The 17,112-nt window shown below is 45.7% G+C and overlaps 1 protein-coding gene across 1 annotated transcript in view; it reads left to right on the forward strand.

Annotated features, from left to right (window-relative positions):
• Nucleotides 1–1,231: 1,231 nt before the first annotated feature.
• Nucleotides 1,232–17,112, forward strand: part of ANXA3 (annexin A3) — a 58,475-nt gene continuing 42,594 nt past the window's right edge. Inside the window, exons 1-2 of the mRNA XM_036270855.1 lie at nt 1,232–1,374; nt 4,631–4,683. Coding sequence (XP_036126748.1) covers nt 4,669–4,683 — 15 coding nt within the window. The 5' untranslated portion in view covers nt 1,232–1,374; nt 4,631–4,668. The remainder of the gene's footprint in view (nt 1,375–4,630; nt 4,684–17,112) is intronic.

Here is a 17,112-nt window from a genome sequence, read left to right on the forward strand (position 1 = left end):
CTAATGCAACATTAAAAGAAACTAAGGATTTTTTCAAATGACAGTTTTCAAATCTTTCCAATTTCATTGCCTTCATTGACTGTCCCAATCTTCTTGATGTTTCTCTGCTCCTAAAGGTACAATGTTTCAAGTCCTTTCCTCAGAATTTAGCATTATATACAAAAATTACGAAACACCAAGCATTACTAACTTTAGTTTCAGGTGAGTTGTCTTGACCTCAGTTGGATTGTGAAATCATTGCTATCCCAGCTACCTCTGATCATTTCCTTTTCATCTTGCAGAGCACTTAGCAAATGCCTTCCAGGAAGTGTGCAGTCAACTAAATACTTTTTACTTATGTTTCCTTGGGGAAAACTGAAGTTTTCTCTGCTGCAAATTCTAATAAAAATAGCACCTCCCGGGGTTACCTTAAAGATAAATGGTGATGGAATCTAGCACTTTATTTCGAGGCCTGACACCAAATAAATGGTAGCGATTAGGATCTTTCATGCCATCCTTCAACACACACCTGTTCATAATTTTCCCAGTACAAGCAGGGCTTTAATTTTTAGCCTCCTTTTCTTCTGTTGTGCCAGATGCCTAGTATGTCCTTCCACCTCATCCCCTCCAGTCTTCGGTTCTAAGCCTCATACTAGAAAGCCTAGGCGCTTAGCTGAGGGACTACAGAACTACCTGGGTTCGAAAATGTAGCTCTCCCCACCTGACTTTGCTTAAGTTATGGAATCTCTCCGTGTCCTGGGGGTTTCCTTATTTATGAAATGGGGGTAATAATAGTACCTGTTTTACAGTTTTGTAAGATTATTTGCAATTTGCAACAGTGTCAAGTGCTAGGTAAGTGTTACAGGCTGCTGTTAGTGTTCGCTGTCCACCATCTGCACCAGCAATGAGCTCGTTGGGAGTGAGGCTGTCTCATCTCTGAATCCACGGTGCCTAGAACAAAGTCAGCGTTGCAATAAATCTGAACAAGAACTTAATGCACGTGAAAACCGAGGAAATGGGTTTCAATATGAGGGTGGTGGGAAAGGGGGGCGACGGGAGCAGGGAGCAGGGCGTGAGTGCAGAATCGGAGCCCAGCGGGGAGGGGCGCGGCTTCCCTTCCCGGGCTCGCGGCGGTCAGGTGGAGCCCTGGCCGGAGGAGGGGCAGCAGGAAGGGGTGCGGTCGCGGGTGCGGTCGCAGTAGCGGTCGCCTTCGCTGGCCGGCTGAGGACCAGCAGTGGAGCAGCGGCGCGCGGACGCACACCTGGCTCGCGGGGCTCCGGCACACCTGGCTCGCGGGGCTCCGGCACACCTGGCTCGCGGGGCTCCGGCACACCTGGCTCGCGGGGCTCCGGCACACTTGGCTCGCGGGGCTCCAGCACACCGGCCGGCTTCAGAGTAAGTCCGGCCCCCCCCGCGCGCAGCCGCGTGACTTGCCCAATTCCCCGCGGGGTCCCGGGCCAGGCTGAGTTGGCAAACCAACCGGGCAGCACAGGGGCAGAGTCCGGGGGGGGGGGGGCCTCGGCGGGCACGGAGTTCATGTCCCACATTTCAGAATCGAGGAAACACGCCCAGGGGAGCAAAAGAACCCTGCTCTGGGAGGGCCACTCAGCTATGGTCACCCCCTGGTGCAAGCTGACACTCAGCAGTCCCGGCTCCCTGGATTCTTCACATTTTGTCCAGCTAGCAGAGTAGGGATCCAGCTGGCCATCTCTCTCTTCCCAATTCTGAAGGTCTTGGGAATCTTCTAGAAAAGCAGGGCGTCAGAAGGGTCCTCTGGGTCCAGCGGTCCCGGGAGGGGTGGGGCAGGCTCCAAGCTTTGTTCTGCTTACTAGGAACCCCACCCATCCTAGTGAGCACGCTGTCCTCTTCACGTGGACAGTTTATTTTGTTTTACTTTTTTTTTTTTTTTAAGGAGGTAGAAGAAAAGTGTGTTTAGATACTGAGCGTTGGGAATCTGATAAGTTTGCGTTTTCTTAACCGGGCTCACTGTTTTCTTTGCCTGCAGCATGAATCATTCCCCTGGCATTTGGCTTTGGAGTCAGCAGGTGGGGGATATGAGTCCTTGATTGCAGATGGACACACTTTTATAGGAAATTGTGGTTAGGGGGCTGGGGCCTGGGGCTGGAGGGCTTTTGGCTGCTGCTAAGTTGCACCACCAGAGCTAAATTCTTTCCAAGGATTTCTTATCACAGACAGCAAGATTTTGCCCTCATTTACAACTCTTTAAAATCATTATCATAATAAATGTAACTCATTAAAAGTTACTTTGTAAAGATGTTACCATCCACTTTCATGAAGGCAGAACACTTCAAACTGACAAGAAAGGGAATTTAAAGATGTCAAGAAAACCAGAATCTTGTTCCCAGAACCATGTGGTTGTGTAGAGAATCTGTTTAGAAACAGGGATGCAGGAGGAAGTGAAAGGAAATGATGTAACCCCTCTAATCCCTGTCAGGAAAGGATGCTTCAGGTTGTCTTGTTAGGTCATTTGGCCTCCACTGAGGAGTAATTCTTTATTTCTTAAACCTTATCCCTGGCCGGTTTTGTTCAGTGGTTAGAGCGTCGGCCTGCGGTCCAGAGAGACCCGGGTTCGGTTCCCACTAAGGGCATGTACCTTGGTTGCAGTTTGTCCCCGGCCCTGGTTGGGTCGTGTGGGTGGCAGCTACTCGATGTGTCCCTTTCACATCGATGTTTCTCTCTCTCTCTCTTTCTCTCTCTCTCTCTCTCTCTCCTCCCCTCTCTCTCCCTCCCACTCTATCTGAACAAAAAATGGGAAAATGTCCTCAGGTGAGTATAAAAAAAAAAAAAAACTTACATCAGTAATAATTTAGAAATTATACTGTACCAACACATACTGAATATCAGCTTGACTGTGTATGGAGCAGCCACTTGGGTAAGGTAGAGGCTTATTGGAGAATGGCTGCCTACTTTCAGTCCCTACTCACTAGCTGTGTGACTGGACTGTTATTTGACCTCTCTGTGCCCCACCTTCTTCATGTGCAAAGTGGAGATGTTATTAGTGATACTTAACACCCTGGATATGTGAGGCTTATATTAAATATATTTTTTATTGATTTTTTTTTAAGAGAGAGAAAGGGAGAGAGAAATTGAAACATCAGTGTGAGAGAGAAACATCGATTGGCTGCCTCCTGCACGTTCCCTACTGGGGATCAAGCCTGAAACCCAGGCATGTGCCCTGACCGGGAATCGAACCAGAACCTCTCAGTCCATGGGCTAACTCTCAATCCACAGAGTCACACTGGCTGAGCTCTGAGGCTTATATTAAATCATTCATTCATTCTATGAGCTTTTTTTTTTTATTATTATTGCCTTATGTGCCCCAGTGAGCAAACATAAAAAAAATTAAAAGTCTAGCTTTACAAAATTAATCTTTTAGAGCTTTTTATATTACCTGGCACATAGTAAGGGCTCGAAAAACTAGCTGATATGATGATACATATTATTTTATTCAATGCCAGCAACAGCCCTCCTCCTTTTACCAGGTAAGAAAACTGAGGGGCAGAAACATTGTGTCTAGCTTTAAAAGGCAAAACAAGAACTAGTGCCCTGGCCAGTTTGGCTCAGCAGTTAGAGCATTGGCCCATGGACCAGAGAGTCCCAGGTTCGGTTCCCGCTAATGACACATACTTCGGTTGCAGTTTAGGCCTGGCCCCAGCCCCTGTTGGGGCCGTGTGGGTGGCAACCAGTCGATGTGTCTTTCTCACATAAATGTTTCTCTCTCTTTTCTCCCCCCTCCCCCCATCTGAAGATAAATGCAAAATGTCCTCAGGTAAGGATTTAAAAAAAAAACAAAAAAACTAGTGATACCTTGTATCCACTACCTATAGAGAGGAACATATATGGTGTTAGACCCTGTAACTAGAGAGCCCACTGCCCTCTGCTACAGAGAGCCTGAGAAAATCAGGGCTAAATATTTTCAGTGACCAATGGTGTAATTTCCTGTTGAACTTTGTTTTAGGGCTATCATTGTATTTTTAGACTATTTTGTTCCCAGGATGGGTGGGAGCAACTTGCATTTCTAAATCAACCCTGGAGATAGATCAGCATGTTTGAGTAACGTTGACTTATGGGTTCCCAACTGAGGCTCCATGGAAGAGCCGCCCTCTGCATTCTACCCGAGGACTAGACGTCTGTCCAAGGGCAGGCATGTCTGTCTGTAAAAGTCTGTAGGCTTGGATCCTTGTAAAATGTAAATAAAGATTTCACTGTCAAGCACAAGGAATCAAGTTGATTCCTTGTACGTTGATGGAGGGCAGGAGGGGGGCAATTTCCTGTGTTTTTGTTGTTCTCTACCACGGTGGTCTGTCCTGATTAAAAGAAGTCAACAATCAAAGTAGTTCCACTGGATTTTAAATGAGTCATAATTGGCTTTCCTGGAAACATATTTATAAGGCCCTTAAGTCAGAAAATTTTTCTCTCTTTTGAGCCCTTCTCTTATATACGGTAGGCTCTCAGTAAATGTTTGTTTAGCAAATGGGCTACTTGATGTTAAAAACACATCCTCTTCTGGGAGGGGTTTCTCTTTGAATGTTGGTTCTGTTTTCTGGATTAAAGATTAAGAGTTGGTGAATTTACTGTGTTTGGAATCTTAGACTTGTTCCCTTTGCTAATTTTTTCCCCCTTTTAATAGGTTAGTGTGATCTGAACTCAAGGCAAAGGTGGGACAGCATGGCATCTCTCTGGGTGAGTAAAAATTAAGCCTTCCTAACACAGTAACTTATCTGAGTCCAGTCAAATTACAAAGAAAAGTATTTTGGAAGTTGATAAAAAGTTCACCTGAAAAAAAATTAACTTGCCAAAAAAGCTCACAGATGTCCCAAAATAATGTATTTTAGTAGTACATAATTAAAATAATTTATGATGACACCAAAGGAGAGAGGTCAATAACAGAGAATTTATTTAGTATATGATTTAGGAATTTATTATACGATAAAGATGATATTTCATAGCAGAGAGAGAAAAAATGGCTTTTTCAATAAATCATGTTAGGAAAACTTCCAACCACTGGGGAAAAAAAGTAAATCAGTATTTCTTCTCCCTTCTTAATTAAATTTCAAATGGATGAAAAGACTGAAATGAAAGAGATGGGATGTGGGTACCATTTAAATATAATCTTGGAGTGGGGGAGGCACTTAAAACCGTGGCACAAATCAAAAGCCTAAAAGAAAAATATCGATCTACTTAACTATGTATAAATTTATAATTCATGATAGCAAACAATACTATCAGTAGAGTCAGACAACCCACAGGGGGGAAATATTTACAGCACATCAGACAAAAGAGTTATTTCCTTAACATACAAATAACTTGAATAAATCAATAGGAAAGATGAATTCGATGGAAAAATTTGCAAGGGACATGAGTAGGGCATGAAAAGAATTGTAAGTGTTCAGCAAACATATGAAAACATGATGCACCTCACTGAAAGTGAAAGAAATGTAAATAACACAATAAGAACTCATTTTCTACCTAAGAAATTGGTAAAGGTGAAAAACAAAAAAAACGTAGTAAGACCACTGTTGCAGAGGATTTGGACAAGACAGGTGCTCATCCTCTGTTTCTGGGAGAATAAACTTGGCATGCTTTTGAGTATGATTTTTGTCAGTATCTATCAATGTTTAAATATACACATCCTTTAACTCAGTAATTTCACTTCTGGGTATTTATCATATAGATATACTAATATAAGGTTGAAAAAATAGGGGCCTGAGGATATTCATTTGTATTAATGAAAATATGCAGACAGCATAAATGGCCACCCATCGGGTATAAAATTAGTAAATTACTCGTTTGTAATTCACAGCCATTTTTATGTGATCATTAAAAAGAATGGGGGTGGGGTGGGGGGGAAATGGATCAGCTTTATATATACTGACATAAGAAAATGTCCAAAGATATATTAGTCAATGAATACAAGCAAGTTATAGAATAATATGTATAGAGTAATTCTGTTTACATAGACATATATATGTTTATATATACATACATATTCTGTATCACATGAAAACTTTCTGGAAAGGTGGAACTGTGAACAAGGGTACTTTTATTTTCTGATGCATCACCTCATCACATTCTGTGCTTTGATTGTTATTTGATAATGAACATGTGTTATATTTTATAACTAAGGGGAGAGGAGGCTTTAAGAAGAGCTCATATGGAACTGACCAGCCCTTGATGTGAGCAGTGTTGGGGGCAGGGATGCTGTTACAAGGCTTTGCTGGGACCCCAAGATTATTTCCTTATCACTGGCCAGGAGGCTGATCATTCCAAAGCCTTTTTTAAAGTGTCACTTGCATGTTCTACTTTGAGAATATGTAAACATACATACATTTATATATTTTTAGGTCTGAAATTCCTGCTACTATTATGGATATCTAGTAGAGTCAGATGAAAAAAAAAAAACATCTCTCCAAAACACGGTATTAAAAGAAATAATAATATTCTCCCTGTCGCCCTTGCCCATTAGTAGTAGACGTGGAGTGAGCCGGCCAGGCTGGCCAGTGGCTCTCCCAACGCCGTGGCTCAGTCCTGATCAGCTGGGACAGACCCAAGGGAGTGAGAGGGTGTATTAATTTCCTGTTGCCACCATGACCAAGCACCACGAATTTAGCTGCTGAAAACAACACCCACTTATTATCTCACAGTTTTATATGTTAGAAACCCAAAGTGGGTCACGTGGCCCAAACATGAGCAGTGGGAAGGGCTGTGTTTCTTTCTGAAAACCTGGGGAAGGCTTCATCTCTGAGCTGACTGTGGTTGTTGGCCAAATCTAGGTCCTTGCCGTTGTAAGACCGAGGTCCCTATTTTCTTGCTGGTTGTCACCAGGGACTGTCCTACCCCCAGAGGCTTCAGCCAGTCCTTGTCTGTGGCCCCTACAGCTCAGACAGCAACTGTGCACTGAGTGCTCACATATGCATTTCTTTGGTTTTCCCTCTGGGGCCTCTCTCTTCTGCCCGCCTTTTCTCCAGTCAGTTGGAGGCAGCTCTCTGCTTCTGAAAGCACCTGTGGCTAGGCTGGGCCCACCCAGACAATCCAGGATCATTTCCTGATTCCAGGGTCTGGAGCCTTCATCACTTTGGCCAAGTCCCTTTGTCCCGCGACGTAACGCTTTCCCAGGGTCCAAGGATCACGGTGCGGGCATTTAGAAGGGGGCTCGCGCTCTGCCTACCGCGGCGGGCTAGGAGTGTGGCGGCCTTGCGGGGGTCACATCCACCTTTGGGAGCAGGAAGGAAAGGACAGAGCAGACCAGAAGGGAAGCTGTGAGCGAGGGGAGAGATCCCCTTGAGTGAAGGATCCCCTGGCTCCTGCTGCCTCTTCTGTTTCTCCCTGTTGTCTCCCTCTTCTCCCAAGAACTGTCATCTCTGAGTGAGAGCTGAGAACGAATATTAAAAACAACTAGAACTACTATGGAAAACAGGCTGGCAGTTTCTCAAAAAATAAATAAATACATAAAAAATAGAACTACCCTATGATCCGGAAGTTCGACTTCAGGATAAACATCCGAAAGAATGGAAAGCAGGGTCTCAAAGCGCTGTTTGCTCTCCCATGTTCACAACAGCCAGATGCGGACACGCCTCAAATGTCCATCGACTGGTAAGTGGATAAACAAAATGTGGTCTATATATAAAATGAAATATTATTCAGTTTTTAAAAGGAAGGAAATTCCGACACATGTTACAACACAGATGAGCCTTGAAGACATTCTAGTAAGTGAAGTAAGCCAGTCATAAAAAGACAAACTACTCCATGGTACATTTATATGAGGTATCTAAAGCAGTCAAATTCGTAGAGACAAAATAGAACTGTGGTTGCCAGGGGTTGGGAAGGGGAAAAGGGCAGTCGTTGCTTTGTGGATACAGGGTTTCTGTTCTGCAACATGAAAAAGTCTGGAGACCTGGTCACAACACTGAACACTTTCAGCACTACTGAACTGGGCACTCAGAAAGGGTTAATGTGGTACATTTTATGCTATGCATTTTTACCGCAATTAAAAAAAAAAACCACTCAGATTTGTATAAATATTCTTATCACTAAGTTTTATCTGTTCTCTTGTTCCTTATGCACAAAAACACAAATGAGCAATCAAGTCAGTGTTTTTCTACAAACTGTAGATGGGTTTGTGGTTACCAGTGTATGGTGAGTTTACTGGAGTAATCTGATCAAGGGGGAAGGCTTCAGCTGCAATTTCAGTATTTAGGGTTGAAGATGAAAGAATGGGTGATTTGCGAGGTCTGTATGTTCACTCTAGGAGTGTTGCAACCTCCCATTGTTTCAGATGAGTGAACAAAGTAGGTTGCATTACTGTTTCCTTTGTAAATGTTGACTGTTCAGGCACCTGTTCTACTACTTGACGCTGGTGCAAGGACCTGAGAGCTTAGTGGTTTGCACTCTTTGATTCCGGGTCCTTGGTCATATAACGCTTTAGGTCCATAGCAAGCACTTAGGCAACCTACAAATAAGAATGTCTTGGAACGTGACTTTTTAATAAGTTATGTAGTAGTGGGTTGTTGTTTTTTTGTTTCGTTTTTTTTAATATGCACCTTCTACAATGCCGGCATTCTCATGCAAATATTCTGAGCTCTATCCTCCTTGGTCAAGTGTTAACTTACTTTTGCAGAATAATAATGAATGCAATTACTCTTTGTTTGAAACCACACATTAGTAATTTTATTATGGAACTAAAACATTTCTAAATTAACTCATAATCATTGCAATCATCACGAAACCTTATAACATCCTAACTTGTTATAGCGTCTCCCTTCCCCATTTCAGATTATAATTTGCAAAATGAAGGAGAACATAGAGCCACTTTGGACCCAAGGGATAAAAGCAGTTTCACAAAAATATAACTTGCCATAAATAGGCTGCCTACTGACTTTGGAAAGAGCATGTTCATAGGGCAGTTAAACAGCTGAAGCAGCGAGAGCCTGGTGCAGCGGGCTCCGCCGAGAGCAGACTGAAGACAGCAGAGCCACAGCCCAGTCCTCAGAACTCAATTCAGGGCGGGACTCCCGGCCCACGGGCCACACGGGGCCCAAGAAATCCATACCACTTAACATCACATGCCTCACCAAATTAGCTTGACCAGGCTAATTTTTAAGTTGATAATTTTGTATGGCCCTCAGATGATGTTATAAATATCCCAATGGCCCTTGGCAGATAAAAGGTTCCCCACCCTGCAGTATAACGCTGAGCAAATTTCTTCATCTCTCACTGTGGGTCTCCGCGTCTGGGTGTGCTGATCCTCCCGGCACGGAAGGTGCCTGGCGTGTGGTGTGCATTCGGTAAATATCATTATCATTATCGTTTCACTATATTAATTTTTTTCTAAAAAACATTTTCCTTGCTAATGATATCCCTGCAACTGTTTTAGTAAAGGAGAGTCTGCCTGTGTCCTGGGCACATCAGCAGCATCCCCCTCCGTTGGAGGGATTTCTCTGAGCTGCCTGAAACAGATGGAATTTCCCCAAGTAGAATCTTCTGACCACTCCTGTGGCATTTTCTAGTATATATGTATGTATATGTATATATTTAAAACTTTAATTTTTAAGAGCAATTTTAGATTCACAGCAAAATTGAGAGGGAAGTACAGAGGTTTCCCATATACCCCGTGACCCCACGCATGAACAGCCTCCCCTAACCAATATCAACATCGCCCACCAGAGTTGTCCATTTGTTAGAATTGATGAACTGACTTTGACACATCATTATCACCCAGAGTCCATAGTGATATTGCAGTTCACTCTTGGTGTTGAACATTCTATGGGCTTAGACATTTGTATATTTTTAAAGACATATGCTGCCCCATCCCCACTCCAGGTAGGCATGCTACAACACAATTCTCACACTACCAGGAGTGCCTGTTGGACTCGCAGGTTTAAGGACTCTGTCCTCACTTCAGATGTTAGCTACAAGCCTTGGAGCCCCTGCACGTCTGACTAATTAGCTATAAATTTGGGGATTTCCACCACCCTCTGAGGTTTGGTAATTCTCCAGAACAACTCACAGAACTCGCTGAAAGTGCTGTACTTACCATTGTAGTTTATTACAAAGGCTACACATAGGGTGAGGTCTGGAAGGGCCCTGGGTGCAGAGCTTCCTCATCGTCTCCCCATGGAGTCACGACACCCTCCCTGCTCATCTGTGTTCACCAGCCAGGAGGCTCCTGCAGGCTGCCGGGCACTGGGCTTCACTCAGGTGCGGTTGATGAAATCACTGGCCAGTGATTGAGCTGAATCTCCAGCCCCCTTCCCTTCTCAAAGTGCCAACCTGATAATCAAGTCAAGGCTGGCCTTTTTTGAGGCTGGCCTTGATGCTAAAGTTATTTAGGGGTTCACAATGAGTCGCCTCATTAGCATAATAAAGACACCTTTAATCACTCAGGAACTTCCTGGAGTCTTTGAACCTCTGTGCCTGGAACCCAGGACAAAGACCAGATATGTTCTTCATTATACCTCACATATATAACTCACATCAGGGTCTACAGAGTTTCCAAAACATCATATTTCTTTATTTTTTTACTGAAATTATATCAACACAGGAACTGATTATCTTACGCTGATCAGAAGCTCTGACTGGAAGTTACATTTTTCATAGTAAGTAATGGGAAAATGAGTCAGCGTTTTGTAATAAATACAGAGTGGCAGGCAGAATAATTCAAAACATGGGGTCCATAGAGAAGAAATAATAAAAGGGATTCCTGATGGAAAAGTTGGGGAAGGTGAATCTGAAGCAGAAACTTGCTAATCGGAAAAGCTGACCCATGATAATGTATTCATGGTGAGAATTATAGACCCCACCGGACCCTGCCTCTCTTTCCTGGGAACAGGATTGGTGCCCTATGACCTGAAGACACATGCTCCCATCTGCTTTGTAGCCCAGAGGAATGACACCAGGTGAGGCTACCAGACAGGTGCAATGTGCTCATATGAGAGAGGATTGTAGGAAGGTAGTGCCTTTCAAATTCTGTCCCATGGATGACACCAGCCCTGGGCACTTGGCTGATGCTGGTCCTGGGACAAGGAGTCTGTGAAAGCCTTGTCCAGGTTCATATTTCTTGCTTTGGTGGCATCATCCCATTAGACCTTAATTTCCTGGTGTATTTGCTTTTCCTGACCATGTGCATATAGTCTGTGTGGAGAGAACACCTGTGCCATACCCATGTGGGTGCACTGAATTTCTCCTCTGGTCTCCTTCCTGGCTGCCACATCTCAAGAGCTGCAAGATATGGTTTCCTAACTGCTTGAATTGAAATAGACTTTTCCCATCTCAAGCAGAGCAATAAATACCAGCGATTTTCAACCGGTATGCCACAAGAATTTGTGAAACATGCAATACCTGACTAGGTAGTCAGGGACCCTGACCGCTTTGCCCTTAGCTCGTCAAATGAAAAGACACAACAATAGCCTCTGGTGTGAATGAATCAAAAGTATACCTATTTTTTTTGTCAGATTGGCAAAAAATGTAATATTCTTTGATGTGCTGTGGAAGTTTAGTAATTAGTTTGTGTGCACCGTGGAATGAAAAAGGCTGAAAATTGGTGGTATATGCTGATGAAATACTCTTCCACAAAATTGTAACTTCCTGTCTGGTGTGTTTTAAACTGCGTTCCTTCAGGCTTCTTTAGATAAACTTTGGCACTCAGTTACATAAACGGCTCTCCACAGGAAGTTAATGAAAAACAGGTTAGACCTGGAGTTCACATCAAAACATGAGAGCTTTGTCCCAGGACAAAGCCTGGAGAGAAATCCTGGCTCAGCTGAGTAGGAGGGGAGAGGCTTCCTGGGAATGAATGGAATTAATGTTAAAGAAGAGTTCTTTGCTCCTCTCTGGCCCAGGCTTGACCACCAAGGAGCGAGGGTCCCTCTTTCATATTTCATCATAATAAAAAGTATAATTTGCCCATCTAATGGGTAGCCTTTGAAGAAGCCTGGTCAATCAGAGGCAAAGAGGAAAAGAAAAAGTTTTACAGTCAGGGCAAGGAACATAAAGGGGAAAAGGTGTGATATGATTCTCTTGAAAGTCTCTTTTTTGGTGGATGCAAAGCAGTTAGAAAAATATTTGAGAGTCCTGAACAATAAGAGTGATACAGAAGCCCAGCTGGTGTGGCTCAGTGGTTGAGCATCAGCCTATGCACCAAGAGGTCGCCCGTTCAATTACTGGTCAGGGCACATGCGCAGATTGTGGGTGCAATCCCCAGTGGGGAGCATGCAGGAGGCAGCCAATCGATGTTCTCTCTCATTGATGTCTCTCTTTCTCAAATCAATAAAGAAAATCTTTTTTAAAAAGTGATACAGAAGTCTCACATGAATTAAAAGAATAAGTTAAAATGCTACCATCGTAACTAGCTAGCTAATGTTAATAATAGGACAAGAGCAAAGGGAAGTCCAGATGTAAGCATGGTTATCTGGACAGCTTCACCAGGAAGCTGCAACTTCTTGTTCCCCAGGGAACCACAGGTCCACTACTGGCAAATCACTAGGGGAAGGGGTCCAACAAAGGGAGAAGTGGATGCATGCGCAGTGAAGTTGGGGTAACGTAGGGAAGATGCTTGCCTGTCGGTTTAAGAAAGATCACTGGCTAGGAGGGTGGACCCCAGTGCAAACCTTTGAAAAAATCTGGGAACACATAATCCCCAGACAAAGAAATTGTCTTGCTCTTATTCCTCTTGCTTTGCTCCTGCTTCCTTGTACTAGCCTGTGTTCCCTCCATAGCCATAGGGCCAAGAAGCCGCATGGCTCATGGCAACATGGACCCACACAGAAAGGACTGCAGCTGGGAGCACAGGCTAAGCTAGCCTGATGCTGGACTGGACTGTGCAAATAGGGAACGAGGCTCTGGGCAGTGGCTTTGATCCTAGCTCTGCTGAAGACAAAATGGGACTTTTTCCTTGGTGGGACAGAGGGAGATGGGACCTTGGAATCTCAGGGGTTTAATGCCACAGAAATGAAGTTTTCCACAATACCTCATCCTCCTGCAGTGGCTTCAGAGAATTCTTTTCCCTATGGCACCCCAGAAGCCCACCTCCGCCGGCACCACACCGATAACAACGAGAGCAATGATTCTTAAAGTCTGCCCCTTCCTCTGTTATCATATCTGTGCTCCTTTCGTTTTCAACTATCTGTGTTTGATTAAATACCTCCCCCAGGTTCTGGAGGCATTTACACAGGAGCACTGACAGCCCCACTCGAACAGGATTGAGAAAAGGCGGAGAACGCATTTGTCAGATGTTGGACATTGCAGCGTGGAGCTTTGAGAAGTCTGCATGGCGTTTGAGAATTATCAAAGAAATCAGGATCCAGAACAAGAAAGCAGTTTTACTCACTCATTCATTTAACAACTATCTACTAAACATCCTGTATGTGCGAGACGCTGTTTTAGGCTCTGGGGATACAGCAAAGAAAGAGAAATAAAATAAAAGAGCACAGAGCTTCCATGCCTCTGATTTTATTATGGAAGACAGATAATAAAGAAATAAATGTATAACATATACAGTCAGCTTCAAGTACTCAGGAGAAAGGCAGAGGTAGATAATGGGAGTGATGGGATATGTGAGCGGAAGTCCACGTGGAGGGAGGGGGTGAGCTGGGAGAAGGTCGTAGGGACGAACAGGCAGATGGATCAGAAGGTGAGAAGCTCCCGAGACCGATGGGCTCGCTATGTTTGCAGAGCAACGAGAAAACTCTCATGAAGTGATAAGAGGCACCCAAGAGGGTTTGAAGAGGCTTTACTGTTGTCTTCTCTGGTTACTTCAGGATCCTCTGAGGGCCACAGAGAATCCCAGTAGCCTTTGCATGGACTGTTTGAGGAGTGTCTGTTATCCAGGTCTGCTTCACCTGGGGACGCGCTCTTACATCTGTAGCAGCTTACTGTCAGCATTGTTACTTCCCAGCCACGAGCACACCAAGCCCATAAAACACGGCCTTTGCCATCATGTCATGTGGACATCAATGACTTTGGCATCCATACAAGAAATGTTCTTCCCAGAATGTGACAAACAGTAAATGTCCCTGATCTCAGTCCCTCCCAAGTGGATTTCCAGTCCCACAGAAGTGAAGTGGGGAGAAATGGGTGCACAGCTCTCCCCAAATCCTGCAAGCCCGCCGCCGTTCTGCCGTCAGGGACTCCCGAGGAAGGTGCCGGTGATGCCAGATTTCCCGCCTCAGCCCAGTTCCCTGCACCTTCCACAGTGAGGGTGCAGGTCCTGGAGGTAGAGGTGTCTCCCCCGGGCACGAAGCTGGATGTGCACAGAGCTGTCGATGTGGCCCTTGGCCAAGAGGAGACTTCAGCCCAGAATGACTTTGATTGTGGTACACAAATAAAATCTTCAGATACTGGGGCCAGATAGCTCACAAGAAGATGGATATAAATTATTTGCAATCTGCTTCAAACAAGTAATGAAAATTATCCTGAGAGAGAAATTCGTGTTGAGAAAGTCTGGGGTCCATCCCAGCTTCTGGAACTCGCTTCGAAAGACCTGGTGCTGAAGGTGGTCTATGGTGCTGAAGGGGTCGCTGCAATATTCCCTCCCAAATCTCCCAGGATACAGGGATCACTCTGCTCTCTGCACTAGGGACATTTGAAAGAAGCAATGTCATCAGGCCATTATCTAGTATAGATTCTGGAGAAATCTCATAGATTAGGATGTCCTGTTCGTTTCTATCTACTTACAGCAAAACCCGTTCCCAGTTACTTGGTAAGCCTCAATCTGCAAGGTAAGCACTGGGCTAGGAGCAGGCACAGACATAAGCAGTGAGAGGGATCACGCAATGCTGAGTGCCCTCGGGGAAAGGTTGCTGAGGCGGAGGATAGCAGGAGAGGACTCACTCAGGTCAAGTGGCCAGAGCAGAGACAATGACCTTTGTGCAGGTCACTGTAGGTAGCAAAACATTCCAGATGGAGGGACCAGCACACACAACGGTGCTGAGATGAGAAAGACTTCCACATGTATGAGCTGGGCTCCCAGAGCACGGTGAGATGGAGGAAGGGGAGAGTATCTGCAAGGGGAGGGCAGCGGGGCAGGGGGTCACCCCTGCCGGGCCATGTGGGTGGTGCGAGGAGTTTGGGCTTTATTGGGTGTCCGGTGGGAGGTCGGAGAAGGAGGTCAGTAGGGCATGCCATGACCTGACTCAGGCCCCTCACACATCCCTTGGCTGCTACTGGAAGTGGTGGGAGGTGGGCAACAGAAGGTGGGCCGAGAGACTGGCGTGATGTCCGCGACCAGGAGCGCCGGTGACCTGGACACCTGGACGTTGCAGCCGCGAGGGGGATGGGCGGGAGTGCCCATGAGGCGATCTTACCGAAGTCAGCTCAGCAGGTCTTGCCGATGATTGTGTTTGGAGGGAAAGAGCAATGAAGGAGTCAAAGAAGCCTCCCAGGTTTTGGAGGCTGGTAGTGCCACCCTAAGAGGTAGAGCAGACTGGGGAGGAGCTCCGAGCTGGGATTGGGTTGCCTGGGTTCGCGTCCCGGCTCTGCCCCACACACGAGCAGCAAGTCCCTTGCCTCTCTGTGCCTAAGTCTTCTCCCCTGTAAAATGGGTCATAATAGGTTGGTTTGGAGAGAGTTAAATGAACAGGTATTTATAAAGCACAAGTAAGTACCATGTAAGTGTTACATGCAGGAAGACATCAGCTTGGGAGGAAATTATAAGTTGATATGTGAGATATAAAAACAGATACATCGCCCTGGCCGGTTTGGCTCAGCGGTGAGAGTGTCGGCCCATGGACCAGAGAGTCTTGGGTTTGATTCCAGTCAAGGGCATGTACCTTGTTTGCGGTTCGGTCCCTGGCCCTAGTCAGGGTCATGCAGGAGGCAACCAATCGACATGTCTCTCACATCGATGTCTCTCTCTCTCTCTCTCTCTCTCATTCTCTTTCTCTCTTTCCCCGCCCCTTCTACTCTCTCTAAAAAAAATCAATGGAAAAAATGTCCTCCAGTGAGGATTAACAACAACAAAGAGAAGTCTGGGCTGGAGATAGCAGTGGGGGAGTTTGCATACAGAGGGAAAGTGGTGGAAATAACCCACAGCAGGATGAGAGGGAAAGGAAAGAGGAGACTTTTCATTTTGGAAGAACCTGTTTAATAAAGGTCAGGCTTAGGGGAGAATAAATGAAAGCTGGAGTGGCAGGAAACCCTCCGAGTGAAGCCCAGAAGCCAAAGAAAGACAGAGGTCCAGCTGGTTAACCGTGAGTGACACTTGCCTCCGAGGGGCTAGGTCTCTACTCACTGAATCAGGAAAACACAGCAGGAGTTGCGTGTCTGCCTCCATCTTCCTAACACATCACATTTGTCACGGGCTGCAGCCCAAGGCTTTCCCTGTCACCTGCCAGTACTGCTGCTCTGTGACTGTCCCGGTGAAATCAGAGAAGGGAAAGCTGGCAGGTGTGACACTGTCCCCTTTGAGTGAGTGCAAGACTTGAAAGGCAAGCATCTCCTCGGACCTCTCAGGCATGGCTAACATAGCAAAGCCTCCCAGTCAGCCTCCCTTCTATGGGGCACCCCGGAGGCTGCCCCTCTCTCCGCCACCCCCTGCTTCTCTGCTGCCCTGGGTGGACAGGGTGCCTGCCGTGGTGGGGGGCCCGCTGTTAGCAGTGACCCCCGCCAGCCTGTGGAAGAAGGTGGGCTCCTGGCGTTTGCCTGCAGGGCCTTCTGCTTCGCATTCATTTTCTCTGTATTGGTTTCCTGGGCTGTCGTAACAAAGTGCCACAAACAGGAGGAGCTTAAACCACAGAAATTTAGAAGCGCGGCAGGTGACAGGAGAGCATTGGGCTGGAGCCGATGACAAGCACGATGCGTTAGGAAGATGGAGACAGACACGCAGCTCCTGCTGTGTTTGCCATGAAACCCGATTCAGTAAGCAGAAACCTAGCCCCTCGGAAGCAAGTGTCACTCACGGTTCTGGAGGCTGAAAGTCCAGCATCATATTGTTGGTGGGGCCGTGCTCCCTCTGAAACCCACAGGGGAGTCCTTCATGAAGTCTTCCTGGCTTCTGGTGGTTTGCTGGCCATTTTTGGTGTTCCTTGGTACAACTCCAATCTTTGCCTTCATTCCTTCATCGTCACACCCCATTCTCCATGTATGTATCTGTCTTCACATGGCTGTCCTCTAAGGGTA

This window comes from Molossus molossus, unplaced genomic scaffold (genome assembly GCF_014108415.1).
Source record: "Molossus molossus isolate mMolMol1 unplaced genomic scaffold, mMolMol1.p scaffold_m16_p_1, whole genome shotgun sequence".
NCBI lineage: Eukaryota > Metazoa > Chordata > Mammalia > Chiroptera > Molossidae > Molossus > Molossus molossus.